At 44.4% G+C, this 20,393-nt stretch overlaps 1 protein-coding gene across 6 annotated transcripts in view; it reads right to left on the minus strand.

The window, feature by feature from the left end:
- PARP6 (poly(ADP-ribose) polymerase family member 6) overlaps positions 1-19,110 on the minus strand; it is a 29,190-nt gene extending 10,080 nt beyond the window's left edge. The window contains exons 1-16 of one of the 6 annotated variants that reach the window (XM_045531133.1): positions 19,032-19,110; positions 17,526-17,790; positions 15,313-15,505; positions 14,320-14,397; positions 13,463-13,557; positions 13,001-13,061; positions 12,680-12,770; positions 12,153-12,219; positions 9,138-9,287; positions 7,977-8,127; positions 7,351-7,404; positions 5,459-5,554; positions 4,750-4,842; positions 4,041-4,166; positions 2,252-2,317; positions 1,245-1,312 (exon numbers count right to left, since the gene is read on the minus strand). In XM_045531133.1, coding sequence (XP_045387089.1) covers positions 1,245-1,312; positions 2,252-2,317; positions 4,041-4,166; positions 4,750-4,842; positions 5,459-5,554; positions 7,351-7,404; positions 7,977-8,127; positions 9,138-9,287; positions 12,153-12,219; positions 12,680-12,770; positions 13,001-13,061; positions 13,463-13,557; positions 14,320-14,397; positions 15,313-15,315 — 1,199 coding nt within the window. In that variant the 5' untranslated portion in view covers positions 15,316-15,505; positions 17,526-17,790; positions 19,032-19,110. Of the gene's footprint in view, positions 1-1,244; positions 1,313-2,251; positions 2,318-4,040; positions 4,167-4,749; positions 4,843-5,458; positions 5,555-7,350; positions 7,405-7,976; positions 8,128-9,137; positions 9,288-12,152; positions 12,220-12,679; positions 12,771-13,000; positions 13,062-13,462; positions 13,558-14,319; positions 14,398-15,312; positions 15,506-17,525; positions 18,979-19,031 lie in introns of those variants that run through there. The other 5 variants (XM_045531143.1, XM_045531152.1, XR_006730031.1 and 2 more) reach the window with 5 other exon arrangements.
- Positions 19,111-20,393: the final 1,283 nt, after the last annotated feature.

Genomic DNA, 20,393 nt, shown 5'->3' on the forward strand with positions numbered 1-20,393 from the left:
CTGCCTGAGCTCACAGGAAGCCTAAAGGCTCTCGGGGATTGGGAGGAATGTAGAGAAAGTTACTGTCTAGGCTGGAGAACGAAATAGAAGTAACTAGAATGATTGTCCTGAGGAGTCAGAACAGATCAGACTGTGTATAGGCTGAACTCGGAGGATAGGAGAAAACAAAGGCATAAAACCTTGAGGGCTCGGCAAGAGAGCACTATCTCCTACAGCGGACACAGTTTGGTTTTTCTGTGCCTCATCCATGTACCTGTGGGGCCACCCTGGATGGTCTACGCCTAGTTATTCCTCAGGCTGAGAGGGAGGGAGCTGTTGCACTGAGAAAGTACTGATGTCAAAGGCTGGCTAGGAATACGGGGGCAGGCTAGAAGGGGAAAGCTATGTCAGGAAAACAGAAAAGAAGTCAAGGTCAGGGAGGGAGACAGTAGGGAATAGTCAGAATCCGTGCTAAGAGCAGGGAATAACAACAGTGCCTCAAGGCTCTGGACATTCTACATCATCTGGGAAGGCCCTGAGACAGGGGTAGGGTGAGACAGACCTCTCTGGATGCACAGAAAACTTACTGAAATGAACAGTGTTAATTCCTACATGCAAGGGACACTCAAAAACCTATTGGTGGTGACTATATTTAATAACAATGTATCATATTTTCGAAAATCATGGAGAGAATAGATTTCCAAGGGTTCTCACCACAAAAAATACATGTGAGATAATGCACGTTAATTAGCTCTACAGAGCCACTCCACAATGTACACATATTTTGAAATATCACATTATACACAATAAACACAATAAATAGATAAAATTTTCATTTGGCAATTTATTTATTTATTTTTATTACGAGTTCGGGGTCTCATTCTTGCTCAGACTGGTCTCGAGCTCCTGAGCTCAAGCAAATCCTTGCACCTCAGGCTCCCAGAGAGCTAGGATTACAGGCGTGAGCCACCACGCCCAGCCTTCATTTGGCAATTTAAAAAATAAATTAATTAAGAAAACAAAAAAAACCTATTGGGAAACATGGAACACTAAGAACTTGAGAAATCATGTCAGAATTTGTGAGCCTTTATAGGATCTGAGTTCTTATCAAGGTAAGGAGTAACAATAGAACTCCAAGAAGCAGTCATACAATCTATAACCTTGGAAAGGATGCTGACACCGTCTCTAAGAGAAGGCATAGGCTCCATGTCCAACGCCTCTGTCCCTCCTCACACCCTAGAAAGGATAAGCCATGCTATCCATACCACTGCAGGAGAGGATGGGCCAGGGGATCCAACTTGTCCATCTGCTTCTTGATTTCCAAATATGAGCCCTGTAAGACAATGGCCACACGGTTATCTCCCAGGAGAGGCGGGTGCCCTCCCACCTTTCACAGCCTGACTATCAGAGCCCAGGGCAAGGTAGGCACCAAAGGCCACGGAGAGGAAAGGAGAAGAGGGGGTTCCCACCCTCAAGGAGCCCCAGTCAGGTTGGGAAGACTCATAAATAAATATGAAAATGACTGAAGATGCTTACAAAACAACATGCAGGTGGGTCTCCCTCATTTTATGCAATTCCTACAGCCCTAAAAAGTTGATTCTAAATCAAAAAATAAATAAAATCAATGTCCCAGAAAGATTAGGCTAAGGAATCCTGTGATAAATCTTTACAGAAAGCAAAGAGTCCTTCTGACAAGTAAATCATCCCTCATAGGTATGTCTTTTGTGTTAATCTGAACTGTGATATATAGGATTTGCTGAGAAGAGGCCCACCTGTAAATGTGAGTACAAATGAATGTCTATTCATGCAGAGATTGCAGACGAGGGGTGGGGAAGTCTGGTGAGGGACAGCCTTGAGTCAAAGGATGGTCACTGCTCCATGTGGCTGCCCCACCCCTAGAAGGATAGAAGATGTAGGCCCCTGGGGGTCTAGTTCCTTACCTCCAAGACCCCCTCCTCTCCCTCCCAATCCCACTTCTCTAATTCCCTAAGAACTACGGGAAAACATTAACTATGAACAACTTGTGAAAGAATTAGCAGCAAAGGTAAAGGTTGAGAGCAACACTAAGACTGAAGAGAATAAAGAGAAGTAACAGAGCTAACAAGACAGAGAATAAGAATTGGAAAGGTTAAAGAAGGAAGACTAAAAAAAAATACAGTGAGGAATTTGAGTAGCTTCTCTAAATCCTCATCCTACTCCCACAAATTACAAGCAGAATAAGGCATTTGAGCTGGGCAGGCAGCAGGGAAGGGACAGACAGAAGGCAGAATACCTGGGTCATCTCCCGAATGGACATCACACTATCCAGAGCTTTCTGAAGCCGCTCATAATTCTTCTTCTGTGGAGAATCAATGGGAAGAGAAGAACCAGATGAAGGATAGAGGACAGTAAGGATGTGATGAGAAGGAGGCCCAGAGACGTACAGAAGAAGTCCAGGCCCACGGAAACAGGGCAGTGTGTCATCAAAAGAACACAGATTTAATGTCAGACGGTTCTGGTATAATAGGCTAATCCTCTTTTACCAACTGGGAGTAATAGAGTAAGTTACTTGACCTCTTAGAACCTTAGAATTCTTCTTTGCAAATGAAGATAATTTCTACCACCCTCATAGAAATGTTCTGAGGATTAAATAACATTTATAAAGAACTCAGTATAGTACCTGATAATATAGTAATGACGGTAATATGAGGTACTGTGCTGAGTAATTGTGATGGTTAATTTTATGTGCCAACTTCACTGGACCATGAGGTGCCCAGACTTTGGTCAACCATTATTTCTGGGTGTGTCTAGTCTATACGGTATTTTTGGTTGAGATTAACATTTGAATCAGTAGACTGAGAAAAACAGATTGTCCTCTAATGTGGAAAGGCCCCATCCAATCAAATGATGACCTGAATACAACTAAAGGGCTGAACCCCACCCCTCGAGTAAGATGGTACTCCTCCTGCCTGACCATTTGATTTGGATTGTGAGTCTTTTCCTGCCTTCAGATTAGAACTAAAAACCTGGCTGCTCTTGGGTCTTGAGCCGGCCAGTTTTCAGACTAGAACTTACACCATTGGCTCTCCTGGGTTTCAGGCCTTCAGACCAGGACTGAAACCACACCACTGGCCTTCCTGGGTCTGCAACTTGCCGACTATAGACGGTGGGACTTTTCATCCTCTATAATCATGTGAGGCAATTTCTTATAATAAACCTCTCTTTCTCTCTCTCTATATATATATCCCCTGTTGGTTCTACTAATCTGAAAAACTCTAAAACAGTACTTTACATACATTATCTCTCATTTTTATAACAATCTCCAAAACAAATACTATCCCTTTTTTACAGATAAGGAAATAAGGAAACTGCCGGCCATGGTGGCTCACACCTGTAATCCTAGCACTCTGGAGGCCGAGGCGGGTGATCGCTCAAGGTCAGGGGTTCGAAACCAGCCTGAGCAAGAGCAAGACCCTGTCTCTACTAAAAATAAAAAGAAATTATCTGGCCAACTAAAATATATATATATAGAAAAAAATTAGCCAGGCATGGTGGCGCATGCCTGTAGTCCCAGCTACTTGGGAGGCTGAGGCAGTAGGATCGCTTAAGCCCAGGAGTTTGAGGTTGCTGTGAGCTAGGCTGATGCCCCGGCACTCACTCTAGCCCGGGCAACAAAGCAAGACTCTGTCTCAAAAAAAAAAAAAAAAAAAAAAAAAGGAAATAAGGAAACTGAGGTTCAGTGACTTGTCTAACACCATTCAACTATGGAGTAGCAGAAACTCAAATGGAACCCAGGTCTGTCTGGCTCCAAAGCCTATATTATTCCCTATCATAATGTAATTAATATTAATTCTTCTCCCCCTCCTGTGATAAACTTAGCTATTTACTCATTGAAACAGCTAAATCCCTGGGTTCAAGAGTTCCCAAGAAACAAATGTTCCTTCCTTTTGTCCCTTATTCCTAGTTGGAATAAGACCAGCCCATCTGTATAAATTTCACATACACTGGAATGACAGCCCATAGTCTCCCCCTACCTTTTACCATTTTGGTTCATTAGCCCTTTCTTCCCAAGTAATTTATACCTTAGGGTTAAAGGCCAGAGTCTTGGGATCAGTGGGGTCCACCACAGAGGGATAAGGCTCAAAGATGATGCTCTTTCTAGGGGACTCCAGCGCTGCCCTACACATGGCCACCAGCAGATCCACCACCTTTGGGGAAGGGAGAAAAAGGGGGAGAAGCTAAACGATTTCCCAGAACTGCGAGTCACACAGGACCCAGTGTTTCTCCCTGTTCTTTAAAAAAGCAAATGTGTTCATGGATTTTTAATTGGAAAATACAAACTCATAAATATTCAAGTAATACCAAAATGATTAAAGAAAAGATAAAAATCATACCCTTGCCCCCAAACAAATCTCATTCGTTACAGGTAACTACTGGTAAGTTTAATGTCTACATTTCCAGATATTTTTCCTATGGAAATAGTTATTTTCTTACATACGCAATTTTATTTCACATACTATTGTATTTGTTTTTTTCATATAATTATATGTTACAATTTTCTATCCACAGATAATAGTTGTGTAGTATTTCCACTGTAAGGACATATTGTAATTTCTTTAACAAGACCCTCTACAGATGGGGTTGCACCCATTTTTATTTTATGAATAATACCATAATAAATATCCTTACATATGAAAGCAATTTTGGAGGTTAAATTGCAAGGAGTGAAATTGCTGGGTTCCTCTGCCTCTCTTGATCCCAACTCCCCAGCTGCCTTTCCCTCTCCCGTACCTCTGCTCCAGTAGCCACCTCTTCTGCAGCTCCAGACATGACGCCCAGGGTGTAGAAGGAGAAGACGCACAGTTCACGAGTACAGACAGCTGGCTGAATGGACATATGAAACAGACGGTGGTGGTATGGGGTGTGCAATAAAAAGGTATAGGGAGAGAGGAACAGCCCTGACCTTAGACAACTCTAGAACAAGGTAGGAATTTGGGGCCCTCTATGTTCAGAGAAAACTATCAATAAGGACTTAATTACAATGCCTTACTGAAAAGTTTGAGAGTTAATACTCTCTCCTCTATGAAGCCTTCTCTGATCTTCCTAGGGAGCCAGATGCCCTCTCTTCTGAGATTCCACAACACTGCTCATATCTCTTCTACACACTTAACATATATTGTGATTTATAGTTAAGTGACTGTCTACCAACCTGGACTTAGAGTCCTTGAAGATGGCATCATATCCAATCATCTTCACCAATATCTGATACCCATTTTTAAATGTTAGGTGAACTATAGCCTCAAAAATATTCCGATATCCTAATCTCTCTAAGCAGGACTGCTGAGATTTGTTTACTGAGAAAAAGAATTATTTATAGAGTCTCAGAGAAAGTGGACAGAATTCTACTTTCACCGTAGGCCCAGGAAGAAACAAATAAAGGAAAGATGAGGAGTGAAGGGGACTTAGCTAAGGAAGAGGGTCACAGAGCAGGCACCTATACCTTGAGCATGGAACCATTCTGGAAGACATGCTGCTCATCACACACCACACAGTATTCATTCAATGTTGGAATCCTCTGCTCTGCATACTTCATGATCTAGAGAGAGAACAGATTCTAAGTCTTTTGGAAGTACAGGCACAGATATGGGAAATAATTTGAGCTTCTTTCCCAGCTTTCCTTCTCCATCTCAGCCCAGTGGCTAAGGTAGGATCTATTCTTGGGACCTGCCCTTAGTTAAACTGATGGCCTGACTGCAGAGCTAAGACTGCATAGTATAGTAAAAATAAGGCCAGCCCACGATGTTTGATTTAGAAGACCTGGGTTAGGCCTGGCATGGTGGCTCACGCCTGTAATCCTAGCGCTCTGGGAGGCCGAGGTGGGTGGATCGCTCAAGGTCAGGAGTTCGAGACCAGCCTGAGCAAGAGCAAGACCCCGTCTCTACTAAAAATAGAAAGAAGTTATATGGACATCTAAAAATATATATAGAAAAAAAAATTAGCCAGGCATGGTGGCACATGCCTGTAGTCCCAGCTACTCGGGAAGCTGAGGCAGAAGGATTGCTTGAGCCCAGGAGTTTGAGGTTGCTGTGAGCTAGGCTGACGCCACGGCACTCTGGCCAGGGTGACAGAGCGAGACTCTGTCTCAAAAAAAAAAAAAAAAAGAAAACCTGGGTTAAACATCCCACCTCCACTACTTGATACCATATATAACTTTGGGCAAGTCAGTTAACCTGAGCCTTGGTTTCTTCATTTATAAATAAATTAGAACATTATTTAAATCATAGGGGGTATTGCAAGAAATGAGATGATTTCCATGAAAAGTATTTTAAAAACATAAACAGGTGCTAATCAAATTATTAACAGCAGTTGTAGTAATTACAGACTATTCCTTTGGAATAGGACAGTATTCAATCCATGATGGGATGGCAGGGGGACCTGAAAAGCCATTTTACCTACCCAGAATAATTAGCCAGTCCCCTGGTCAAAACCACAGATACAGCTGTGCTGGGAAGATGGCACAAATCCAGAGCTCATGCAGCAATATCCTCAAGTGTTTTCTGGACCCTCTAACACAGCTTTTGTGTGCAGATCAGGTTATTACCATTTCATATGCCTTTGAGCTGCTAATGGGACATGCTATTCATTCATTTAACGCAGATCTGTGAAAACTCTATGAAACATCTCCTTGATTATGCAACAATATAAAAAATTGCCTTCTCAGATGCTAAACTCCAATAAGGGAGCTATGGCACATATACAAATTAATTACAATTCAAGGTAACATATAGTATGTGACATGTAGGTGCCATATAAAATAAAAAGGATCATAAGATCTCAGTGAGGGCAGAGATCATTTCTAGTTAATGCAGTTGGAGTCACGATGGCAATCATCACTTGCCTTGATGGCATTAGGCACACATCGGGAGGAAGGCCAGTGGAGTGAATGGCATGAGTAAAGGTTACAGAGATTGAAAAGTGAAAGTAAGTCCAAGGAATGAAGAGATTTTTAAAAGCAGCAAATAGCCAGTAGTGGCTGAGCAGTGAAAGGGGTCTATCAGGAAAACTGAAAACCACTTGAGCAAGGGATGTTGGTGATCATAAGAAGCTTAGTGTCAACCCCTCTCTCGACACACACACACTTAAAATTTGCAGTGCCAAATTCTGCACTTCATCATAAGTGTTCTGTGAATGTTGTCTTCCCAGTAATGCTGTGAGCTTCTTAAGGATGGGAACTATGGCTTCTTTCCTCCTATCCACTTGACATTCAGTATAGTTCTGGGAACAAGGCAACTCATGAAATATTCAACTGACTAAGGAGCTGGAAGATGTTAGGGGACCAAACGTGTCAGACAACAGGTAGGGGCTGTGGAATGAACCTTTTGACATGATTACCTGGACAAGGAATCCATACTCCAGAGTGGGGATGTTCTTGCAGTGACCACTGACCTGGTGAGAGTAAAAAGCAACTCTGAGAGCCTCCTATGAAGCTCGGCCAAGACAGACCTCACTCATGCCGACCACTTACGATTCTCCTAAAGTAGCTAAGGCCTAGCTCAGATCAGCCTAAGTAATCCCAAAGCTGGAGAGGAGACCTTTAGGCATTTTTACCAAAGTTGCTGGAAAAGGGCTCACCTGTTCTTAACCCTCTTCAAAGTAGGTACAACAGATTAGTACAGCAGCTGACTACCAAGTCCTGACCACAACCCAATGAAATCATGACTTCTCCTTGGGAGGCCTATCTCTAGACTGTCTGCTTCATGGCCTATTATCAGAGAAGTTTGCCAGACAACATATTAATAGATACAAGTTTTCAGCTATTAAAAAATGTATTCCACTCATTCACAGTACATAGTCAGGTTTGATTTATGATGCCCTCACCTCATTTTGAGAAGCTATACTCCCACATTTCCACTCCCACCCACCTGACGCCCAAGTCAAACCTTTCCTGGCCCATGTACCAAAGGAGAGGTCCGTGCTGGGGGAGGGAGGCCCACGTGCTGGGGGCACAGGAGACCTGCCTGGGGGCTGGGAGGGTAGCCAAACACCTCCACTTTGGGGTTCTTCATGGTGCAGGAGATGGAGCGGTTCATGAGGCGCCCAACGCGAAGCTCTGACACACCCAGTTTGCCTTTCAGCATGGAGTCCTGTATGATAGGGAAACTGGGAGACCTGGGGAGAGAGAGCAAAGACAAATGATGAAACTGGGGATTCAGTACATGTCCTAGAAGGAAATTGGAGATAGCAACTCCTAAGCCAAAATTCCTAAGCCAAAGACAAACTCATACCTGAGAAAAGTTCTACTAGATCTTAAACAATGTCAAAACTAGTAGATCACACATCTGAATTGATTTTTCTTGTCATTATCTGTGTGTTTTTCAGATCAGGACACGGAAGGTGCACAGAGGCAGAGTGTATGTCACTATGGCATCTAGACCAGGTATGGAATGATCCCATAGAGAAGCTGTTTCATTTACTCAGTGTGTGTGTGTGCGCGTGCGTGCGTGTGCGTGCGTGTGCGAGAAGGCAGGCATATGCGCGAGTGCACATGCGTGAAAGAGAGAAGGAGGGGGGGGGGCGGGGGAGAGGGAAAGAGGGGGGTGGGGGGAGAGAGAGACAGAGAGAAAGTGTTAAACAACTGTGCTAGGCAAGAAGTAGTTGCATCCCAAAGAGCCTAAAGTCAACTGTCTAACTGTCAACAACAGTTGCCTGGGAAGCTACAAATTTGCATTTCTATCTGCCTTTGGGAAGATCAGAAGGCATCAGAGGAGGTAAAAATGCAGACCTGAGGTCAAAGAATGCAGCAATATTTATTTCTAGAGTCGAGCTAATAAATCAATGTACCCCTGCATAAGAGCAAGGAACTGGTGCCTATACTCTGACTCTTTCTCCTTAGGATGGGGAACAAGGATGGGGACCAAAGAAAAGAAAGAAGGAAAGATCAGCATACATTTTCCAAATACATACGATGAGCTAGGACTCATGTTTTACATAAAGGATGAGGTATTAACATTAGGTCAGAAGTAGAAACATGAGGACACACAGGGGACAGGACCACATGAGGGGTGTTAGTAGATAAAGATATAGAATTTAGAGGACCAAGGGAGGAGATAGAAAAGATAAGTTTAGGTAATCAGGAAGGTAGGGGGGGGCTATCACAAGGTGATCAGGGGAGCACTTACTTGGGGATGGGTGAGAAGATGCTGAGGCCAGCTCGGAACTTCTTGATAGTACCACTTGCCTTGAACCAACTGTGCCTCTTCTCCTGCTGGGTCTTCAAGAAATCGTTGCTCAGATGTTTCCATTGTTGCGATGTGAACATACCCAGGATCCTGCAGGATCAAAGAGAACAGGCTTAAGCAAGATTAGGTAGGAGAGTAGGTCAAGGAATAAAGATTAAGAAAGACAACTAATTTAAAACTCAGACCTAGGGACTGCAAAACTAGTTGTGGAGGGGGACTGTGTGTCTAAAGACTCTCTTAACGTGACCTTAGCACATGGAAATGTATTGTCATAAAGCACCCGTTTACCCTAGGGGGTACCTCACGTAATGGACCAGAAAACTTCTGAGACACTTTGCCTTTAGAGAGAGATCTCAAAGGTAGCCTTCAAAGGCTGTGAACCTTGAGATCGACTGCCAAGAATGACTATACCGGTGAGAGTGGAACATAAGCGGTGGGATGGACATGAGCACCTCTCTCTGTTTTGTGAGCAGTGAAGAAAAGGACAAGTGACATGAGGGGTATTGACATTGTTAGGTGGAGAATTATATCCCCAAATTTATGGTTTCCAACTTGAGCTGGGTCCTCAGCTGGACTTGTCAATCCTTTCACTTATCCTTGATCAGTTCTCTCTAGCATAACTCTAAACTATTGCTCTGAATACTCATCACTTTCTTTAAGCTACCAACTTCACCTATACCAACCTCTCTTCCTTAATAGAGAAAGTCATCAGATAACAGCTCTATTAATTTTCCAGCCCTACTACAAAATCTATTGCTACTTCCACCCTTACCTTGACCCCTCCATTCTCTGCAGACAAGATGACCCTCTTATTTAAGATCAATCCTTCTACTTGTGCTCTAGATCTCAGCCCCATCTTGCCTCTTTAGAGACCTAAATGTGTCAACCATTCCCTGTCAGTTCTTTTCCCAGAGTCTACCAAAAATTTTACTTTCTGGCTGGGCACTGTGGCTCACACCTATAATCCTAGCACTCTGGGAGGCCAAGGCGGGAGGATCACTTGAGCTCAGGAGTTCGAGACCAGCCTGAGCAACAGTGAGATCCTGTCTCTACTAAAAAGAGAAAAAATCAGCCAGATGTGATGGTGCACGCCTGTAACTACTTGGGAAGCTGAGGCAGGAGGATTGCTTGAGCTCAGGAGTTTGAGGTTGCTGTGAGCTAGGCTGACACCACTGCACTCTAGCCCAAGGAACGAAGTGAGACTCTGTCTCAAAAAAAAAAAAAAAAAATTCACTTTGTGGAGCTCAGTCTAGCTACCTCTACCTCTTCCTCTCCTCTCCTCATCTAAATTTCTCAATCCATACTCATTGTTTCTACTTCGCTGCCGACCATCCACTTCTCAACTTTGTGTATTCTGGTTTCTACCTTCACCACTCCATTAAAATTGTTCTCACCTTGATGCTAAATTCAAATGAAACTCCCAAGTTCTCCCACTACTTATCTTCTCTGGCATCTGGCCCTCCTTGTAGAACCTCTCCTCATTTGTCTTCTGTGCCACCATTCTCTTCTTATTCTTCTCTGACCTACCTGTAGAGCTTCTTCTTCCTCACCTACACTGTTCGTTTCTCGGGTATTTTGCCTAGGTGTTTAAGGGTATTTTGCCTTTGACTCTATTTTCTTTTCATTTTATCATGCTCTGCTTTGGCAATCTCATATTCACTAGTTGTAATTTCCATCCACAAACTGATGCGTATCTCTAACCTTAACCTCTCCTGTAAGCAAATTCACATATATAGTGAACATCTTCACTTGCATACTCCAGAGGAACCTTTAAACAACATGCCTAAAATGGAACTAATTATCTATCCTCATCCTACAAACCTGCTCCTCTTCTTATCTCCATATTTAAATTGTTGGCATCACAATTTATCCAGACATTTAGGCTGGAAACCCAGGAATAACTTTCTACTATTCCTTGATCCTTATCACTGTAATCAATATGTCCAAATCAGCCCTCAAGTCTTACTGATTTTATACCCTGCAAATTTCTCTGTTTCTCATCTCCATTCTCACCTACAGTCACACTTTAGTTCAGGCCTTCAGCATCTCATGTCTAGAATTCTACAAAAGTCTCCTATTAAACTAGCTCTGGCCTCTTGTCTCATTCCCCCCTACCCATATTGTACAATGCTACCAGATTAGTTTTTCTAAAACTACATTTGACCTTGTCCTTTCTTTGCCTAAAACCCTTCAATGTTTCCACTGCCTAAAAGATCTTTGCTAATTTGAACACCTATTCTCTGGCTTTGGTTCCTACCACTCCCCCCTTGCATTTCAGCAGCAGTATTTAACTACTTGAAGCTTCCTACACACATGCTGCTTCATGTGACTATGCCCAGCAAATGTTATTCTCTCTCAGAAACTGTCTACATGGACAACTCTCATTCATCCTAGAAAATCATTAATCATCTTTCATTCCCTTATTCACAGCCTTCCACTTGTCACACTATACTGAGTCACTCCTTCCTCTGTGTTCTTTCTAAACTTTACATATTCACTTGTATTAGAATATGTATCCACTGGACTCTATTTGGAACTTCATTGAGGGTAGAAAATGTGCATCAGTTCTCTTTGTATACCAAATACTTAGCATGATGCTCAATATATTCAATAAACTAAAATTATCTGTGCTCCTACAGTCCCGCTCTCTGAGGAAATATTAATGGCATGACTCTGATTCCAGGGTTGTACTTTTCCTTAAATGCTAAGTAGAGATGAGTCTCTCCTTTCGCCTCTAAGAAGTCTTAAGTTCTGACACCCAAGAACAATAGACTCCCACTCCACAACAATAAATTTGGCTCCCCAAATTTATTTTAGCTTTTCCTGGGCATACTTTAGGAAGACTTTTTTGGAAGGAAACGTTCCATCCAAGGTTCTGCCTGCCCATCCAAATAGATATCTCTCTCTCTCTCTTTCCCTCACGTGTCCCTGATCAGAAAAGATCAAAATTCTTACTTTTTCAACTGAAGACCCAGCCCAAACCCTTCCTTATTCGATGGCTGGAAAACCTCAATTGATGGTTCTGCAAAGAGAAGAGAAGGGACCTCATAAGTACACATCTCTAACCTCCTGGCAGTCCAAAGGCACAGTTCAGTGGAATAGCTTCTTTAGATTCTAAAAAAGAAGCTGCTGGGTACTCTAAATAATGGTGGAGGAGGAAAACACCTGAAGTAGAGAGTAGGTTCTAGAAGCTGTCTAATCAATTTCAAATATCCTCAGTAGGAAGTTGGGTGGGGGGGAAGAGAAATAAATTATATTTTGGAACCAGAGAAAACAATGTCATTAGCCATGAAGGCCTTTAGGGAATGGCTATCAGGTGACAGGGGACAAAGACACCAATGAAAGGAAACTACAAAGCCCCTACCAATGACCTACAGATTGAGCCAAGGGCCTGTTCCTAGTTTTTCTCTACCTTAGTTAACTTAGGACTTTGGATTACACCACACTCAGAGCAGCCACTTGCCCAAAGTCACTGCCTTTACCTGGTCCATCAAGGTACTGGGAGAGAGAAAATCGCAGCCTCAACACAATGGGTTCTGTCCGGAGGACCTTCCAGGCTGTAGAGACTTCCTCCTAAAACAAGGGAAATAATTTCCAGTTTAGCAATATAGAGGAATGAAGTTTCCCCATATGACACACGCATGCACATGACAGTACACACCACTGTCTGCTGATGGTCTAGGAAAGACAGAGATGAAGAATGTGTGCTCCAAATACAGCACTCAGGAACAAGACTCCTGGCCTACATGACAAATTCCACAAGTCCAGCTAGACATGTTGTTGGCAGGTACTAGCCCACTTACATCGAGGAAGCTGATGTTGATGTGGAGGTCAATGTCCACGTCATCGATAGTTCCATATTCTCTATAGAGATACAGGCGACCACAGGTGAGACTCATTAAGGGAGAAAGAAGGGAACAGAGACTGAGGTGGAAGGAGACCTGAGCCCTGGGCCAGGGGAGAAGGAAGGTGGATGGTAGTTTTATATGTAAGGTCTTAGCTACAACCCCTTCTCCATGCCAGAAGCCTTTCTTACTGCAAAGGTGAAACTACTGGCTTAGAGGAGGGGTCTAGGATAAGAGGAAATTTCTAAGAAAAGTAGCCTTACTCTCTCCTGTCTGCCAAGCTTATATATTATGAGCAATTTCTATCATTAAACTCATAATTTATCCCCCTACCATGCCATAAAAAGAAAAACCTCTAGCCTTTTAACAACTCAGAAAGAAGTGGCTTGCTCCCTTGCCATCCCTGAAGCAGAGTCCCACCTGATGGATACAGAGTTCTCACTGTAGATCTCCTTCACAGCTTCAATGTCTGCATCAAGCTGTGGGTGTCGATACAGATCAGCTGCACAGCTCCCCTGAGATAGTGGCAAAAATGTTGGTGGTGGAGAGATGTGGAAAAATATAGATGGGGAAGAGAGAAGAAAACAAAAAAAACATGAAGAGACACCAGAAACAGGAGAAATCAGATAGCAGCAGCAATACAGGGGAAGTGAAAGCCTCTTGTATGAAGGGGTTCTTGGCAGTGACCCCAGCTAGGGATTTCATGAACAGACAAGTATCCCTCCCATCACCACTCTAAAAAAGTTTCAGGAGATCAAAGGTAGGCTTTGCTTGAGGAGTTCACATTCTTAAGTCTCCAGCTTTTCCCATCAAACCTTGACCAGGATACTTACATATAGATTCTACAACTCAGAACAGCCTGAACAGTACAGATTTTAGCTCAGCTAGGTTCTATCCGAAAAGCACTCTGGGAGTCTAAGCATTTCTGCCCAGGATTGTGCCCTGGATAGTAATGGCATTAAGCAATAACTGGCAGAGTAATCTTTTAAGATGCAACCCCACTGGTTATCGAGGGAGGAGTCAAAAAACAATTACTTCCAACTAAGAATATATGGGTAGTCTCCATGTACCGAGGATGTAGGTTACTCTGGGACAGGTAAGAATCCCAGACAAGAGCAAGGACATGGGATCAATTCCAACAAAACCATGCTCAGACTACACCAACATTATACCCTCATCTCCTCTGTGCCCTAGAACAACCCCTTTCATTCCTGATGTATCCAGAGGAAGCACACATCTAGATTATTCAACATGGGTCTTGGGGGATATAACCTCACCTGAACTCCATAGAGAAATTCCTCTGATTCATTATCTCCCTCTGAATCATCATCATTCCAGAACTGGCCTTTGATGTCCTAGTGATGAGAAATAAGAATATCGGCCGGGTGCGGTGGCTCAGGCCTGTAATCCTAGCACTCTGGGAGGCCGAGGCGGGTAGATCGCTCGAGGTCAAGAGTTCGCGACCAGTCTGAGCAAGAGTGAGACCCCGTCTCTACTAAAAATAGAAATAAATTATCTGGCCAACTAAAACTATATATACAAAAAAATTAGCCGGGCATGGTGGTGCATGCCTGTAGTCCCAGCTACTCGGGAGGCTGAGGCAGTAGGATCGCTTAAGCCCAGGAGTTTGAGGTTGCTGTGAGCTAGGCTGACACCATGGCACTCACTCTAGCCCGGGCAACAGAGTGAGACTCTGTCTCAAAAAAAAAAAAAAAGAATATCACCCTTTGTTAGGTACCTGTTATCCTATGGAATGGGGCAGGGTGATACGGGGAACAGATTCCCACAAAGAATGGGAAAAGGTCCCCTGGGACAGAATAACTGAGGACCTAATCTCTTTATACCTTTCATCTCACTCTTTGAGACAATCTCAGGCTCTTCCTGAATCTGATCTTATCCATGGCCTAGCTCTGATGTGGTGGAACAGAGGAAAAACAGGAGGGAATTTTGGCCTTCTTAAGTCTCAGCATGACGATCCAGGCTCTGGTAGCCAGTCAGGGAGGGATGCAGAAGACTTCAATATTAAGGTTGGTTCCTAAGCATATCTAGTTTCTAGTATAAGCTGGCCTCTTCTAGGATCATAATCCACGGCAGCTCCCAAGTATACCTAAGCTCTCTTGTCTCATCACTCCCTTTTTAACCCTTAAAGTATTTAACTCTCCCCTCCCTTCTCAAGAAAACCCACCTACACACACATCAAGTAATAGTTTCTGTGCCCCTTCTCTTTCCCTTGGACAATCAGTTGGAAGAGGTGGGCAGTCAGTCCTCACCATTGGGTCAGTGGGTCACACACACTCTCAGGTCAGTGCTAGGCAGCACCCCTCCATACCACCAGCTGAACACAGGCCAGTGCAATGGGCATTTAGGAGGCCACAAAGGGAGACAGGAGGCTGATGCCAGGAGCAACTGGAGAACTGCTGGGGATGGCAGGCTCTGCTGTTGTGGTGGTGACAAGTCAATGTCCTGTGGAAAGCAGATAACAACTGGTTTCATCACCACTTAATAGCTGGGTGGTATATACACAGGCACACATATACTTTTATTATACAGATATTTGCAAATAAAGACACACTTGCATGCATATACACACACATTTATACATGTAGTTCTTTAAGATAATGAACATGAAAGCACTATACAAACAAGACACTGCTATTCCATTCAAACTGGAGAGCTGGAATTGGAGCAAATCCATGCTCTGGTTCATAATGTTACAATTCCTGAAGCCAGAAGTGATGGTGGCAGGACCAAATGCCTATGCTTCTGTCTAGTCAGTTCATTTTGGAAAATTCTTCACAGTAACAACCCCCAGCAGAATTAAGAACCAGAATCTGATTCTTTCTGGACTCTTTATTCCTAGTTATTTCTTCATATTGAGCCACTACCTCTTTTTAAACATTACTATTACTAGAAGCCATTATATGGCAATCATAGCTAAATTAAAAAGTCCTCAACAACACTGAACACCCTCTAGCAGTCCTGATCTGAGCTGTCATGGCCAAAATAATGCCCTGGAGTCATCTTGGAACCTGCCCCCAAATTAAAATGCAATAATGATCCCAACAAATGCTTTAGAAAAACACTTGACCTCTAGACCTTTCACATATAGTTCCCCTGATTGCTTCTAATCCAGAGGACCCCCTAACCCTATACCAGCAACTTTTAGCCCCACTGAAGCTTCCACATACAGTAGGAAAAACAAACTCATCTGTCAAATTATTAAGACTTTAATGGCAGATGATGGTAAAGCTATCTTAGAGCAGGCTAAAAAAGCTTTCAGTTGCTCTCTAGATCAGTAGGTCACTGGCTCTGTACATATCTCAGTCTGACCTCAAATAGAGGTGTTCCTGGTCTCTAACACAGTTCCGCTAAACCTTAGGTTTCTAGATCAGTGGTTCTATGAGTCGGGTCAATGGACCTGCAGCATCAGTACCACCAAGGACCTTGTTAGAAATGTAAACTGTCAGGCCCCTAAGTCCTACTAAATTAGAAACTCCAGGGATGAGGCCCAGTTATTCTGATGCATGACAAAATTTGAAAACCACTGTTCCAGATCCTTGTGTGTTCTAAGGGCCTGTGGTCTTTTCCTCAGATACCAACTTAAGTCTGATAACTGGCCCACGATGGGGAGCATAATCCCAGGGCAAAAATCAGCATAGTAATCTTCTAGCTTATAGTGCAGCCTGACCCATCAGAAATAATATACAAAAGGAAATTACAAGTGATATTCTTAAGAGATGAAACGATCTGGTATCTATCTGAGATTTGCTTTAAAATACTACCTCAAAACAAAAAGGGGGGAGAACAGATGAAATAAATAAGGCAAAATGTTGATTATTGATGAAGCTGAGTGATGTGTACATGAGAGTTTCTTGTACTACCTATTTTTGTGTATAGTTGGAAAATTTTATTAAAAAAAATTAGAAGCTGTAACAGGAGCTCTACTTAGAAAGTCAACTCTAAATGTTAACAGGAAAATTACCTGAGCCTCCACAATTGCCTTGTTGGTGTTCTTCAAACATATCAAGCATATTCCCACCAAAGAACTCTGTCCCTGCCATTTCCCCTTCTTGGAATGCTTTTCACCCAGATATTCACATGGCTTGCTTCTTTATGCTTTTAGATTTCTGCTCAAAGGTCACCTTGACCAACTTATATAAAACAGCAACACCCAACACACACACACACCAGCATTCTCTATCCCCCTGCCTCACTTTATTTTTTTTCCATAGCACTTATCACATTCTGACACAAAATATTTTGTCTCCCAACAGAATGCAAGCTTTATGGTGACAGAGGCTTTGACTGTTTTCACTGTCTATATTCTCAGTCCCTTAACACATTTCTTGAATGAGTGAATGAATGAATGAACCCTCTGCTGGATACCTACCCAAATGGGAGATACATACAAGAACTTACAAGCTTCCACATACAGAAAAAAAATCACACAAAAATGATTTTAGAAAAGCAAAACTTCACTCACCTTCAAGAGCAACTGTGAACCAGAATATGAAGATCTGGGGGCTGGGTTTGTGAGATTTGAAAATAAACAGTCAAGTGCTGATCTGGATGATCACAGAGTAGTAAAGAGGGAGGCACTAATGTCCAGCCTGGGTTGTCTTGGGGTGAGCAGTAGGACTGATGGTGGTGTAGGCCAGAAGTACCAACTTGTTCAAGGTCTTTGTCGCTGCAGAAGTCAAGACAAATTTAGCCTCTCTCCAAGGGTTGTTGCTGTTTGGTGTCTGCTGCTATCACAAGGAGAAAAAGGTAGTTCAGAGGGAGTTTTTCTTGTCCATGGAAGAGACAGTTCAGAAATCACCAGATTTTTCAAATCAGGCTGCTTTAGTGAAAGAGACTTGCTCCCTCTACTCTCAATGCTCTTTCCTCTGGAGAGATGGAGAGTGGGCTTAAAAGGTAAAAAGTGAGAAAAGGCAGGTGGAGGGTCATGGAATCCACAGACTAACACAGATTTTTAAAGCATAAACCTGAAAGGTGGCCTAGTTCAAAACTGTCATGTTATAGAATTCTCAGGGTCACTCTATAACATGAAGGGAGGTCAAGCAACTTCCTTATGGTTAGTATAGTGGACATGGGATTTAAGCACACTTGACAGATCCTAATTACATCTAATCTTCACGTTATGTGGTTATAAGTAATTAAGGGAGTTCGTGAATTAAGCAAGAAAGACCTACCTGATTTATCTAAATTGAGATAAAGAAGGGAACATTTCAAAAGTAGCTGGGCCAAATACAGACTATATGAAAAATGCCCAGAGAAGGGTGTTGTTAACCTCAGTGTTCAGTTTGGATGATGGTAGCTATCATAGAAAGCTTTATTAATTTCCATGGGAATAGGCCAAATGTAAATAAGCTTCAAATCTGGTTCACTAAAGTCTTTCCCTAGGTCCACGGTCCTCGGTGTGTGACAACTTTATGTACAACCAAAGAAGCCTCCAATCTCAACGTTTAAATTCTGGGCTTGGCTCCCGGCTTTGTGGTTCTGGAAGTGGAGGTTCCTCCGCTCCATACCATGTGCCCCTTCTCTGAAGGACTAGGCTACTAAACAAAGAGTGTAGCGGAGAACCACGGAGGGGCGATTCCCGCACGCTAGCGCTATCTCCGGTACCCCGTGGGGAGAGAGGATGGGGCTGGCCCCGAAAATACTCTCTGCCAACGCGCTTCCAGGGCAGGCCCTGCGGCCTCTCTTGGGGGAGCAGTTACAGCTCTTCCCCGGGGTTCCTCCGGCGACCCGAAGACACCCAACACCTGCCTCCCCCAGGAAGCAGCTCTGTGCCCGATCTGTGCTGCCAGCCGCCGAGCCTCACAGAAGCCTGCCAAGCCCGGGAAGGCCATTCAGTGCCACCTGCTCGAACCCCTCACTTCGCCCACCCCGGCTGAGGCGGGGCGGGCCCCGCACCCTTCCCGCGGCCCGGCCGCCCCGCCCCGTCCCCGTGGTGGCTGCCCCACAGGCCGGCCTCGCGAGTACTCACGGCGACCCCGGGCCGCGCGCGGCGCCGCCGAGGGACCAGCGGCCCGGGACGCCCCGCGGGGGCGGAGCGGCAGGCCAAGGGGCGGGGGCCGGGCCGGGCGGGCGAGGTCGCGCACCCCACGCCTAGTCGTTCCGTCACGGGCGCGTTGAGCCACTCTGCGCACGCTCGCGCGGAAACACCGCGGTCACGAGGCCGCTCCGGGCCAACAGCCACGCGGCCTGCGCCTGGGCGCGCCTCCGCCGCCGACGCCGGCCTTGGGGCGCCTGCGCGGTGGCCGCTAGTTGGGAGGGGGCGCGGAGCGGGGGTGGCGCCTGCGCCTTGGGGCGGGGAGGGTACGTGGAGAAAGAGGAGGGACTCTGGGGGCGCGCGGAGGGCCTTCGAAAGGAGAACGTCTGCGTTTGGCGCCCCCTGTGGTTGGAGGAATGAGCAGGGAGGGCCGTCCAGGGTGCTTGCAGACCGGGAGGGGGGTCCCCTCGCTGGAGGCGGAGGCCGGCAGATAGGGATGGAGGGGGGACTCCTGAGGCCCTGCTGACTCCAGGAATCTCTGGTTTGAAAGTGGGAGTCAAAAACCTCAGGGTCTTTTAGTTCTTAGGCTTAACTCATTTGCTCCCCTGGTAGCTGCGATGTGCTGGAAAGCACCCCTGCCTTTTAGTCAAACAATGTGGGTTCAGATCTTGGTTTCATCACTTAGTGATTGTGCAGCCTTAAACAAAGACGTTCACCTTCTGAGTCCTAGACTTCTCGTCTTTGAAGTGCAGACAATAATAGCTGTTTCGTGGAGCTGCTGTGGTGAGGATGAAATGAGATAGTATTAGGTTGAATTATATGAAATTGCCGTTTTTGTAGGATACCTACAGATGCCTGCAATTTCCTACGATTCCAACTAATCCATGTAAAGTAACCAACAAAGTACATGGGACTAGGAAGTAGTCCAGAAATGGAAGCTGTAATTGTGGCTATTATGGTTATCAACCCCAGACATGGCCAGACCTCCTTCATCCTTAGGGACTTCCGCGTCCCCTTTTCCATCAGCACTAACGGGAAAAGGCTTATCTTGGACCAACTCTTCTTCCTCACTCTCTCTTTGTAACTGGCCATAGCACACACAAGGAAAGCTTTGGCCCTGAGTGATATAAACATGTGTCATGTCTATCTATCCCTCCTGCACCGGCCTCAATCAGAATTTTCCCAGTGAAGCTTTTTTTATATATATATAAATTTGCACATCCTCATCCTCTCCTGACTCCTTTCCCTTTTGATGCCACCTTCTGCTTACCTTGCTACTGGGCCTGGGCCACAGTGCTGTCTCAGTGTTAGTTTGTTAGACCCATTGTTTATAATAAATGAAAAAAAAATGAGGGA

The sequence above is a fragment of the Lemur catta genome, chromosome 1 (genome assembly GCF_020740605.2).
Source record: "Lemur catta isolate mLemCat1 chromosome 1, mLemCat1.pri, whole genome shotgun sequence".
NCBI classification, from domain to species: Eukaryota; Metazoa; Chordata; class Mammalia; order Primates; family Lemuridae; genus Lemur; species Lemur catta.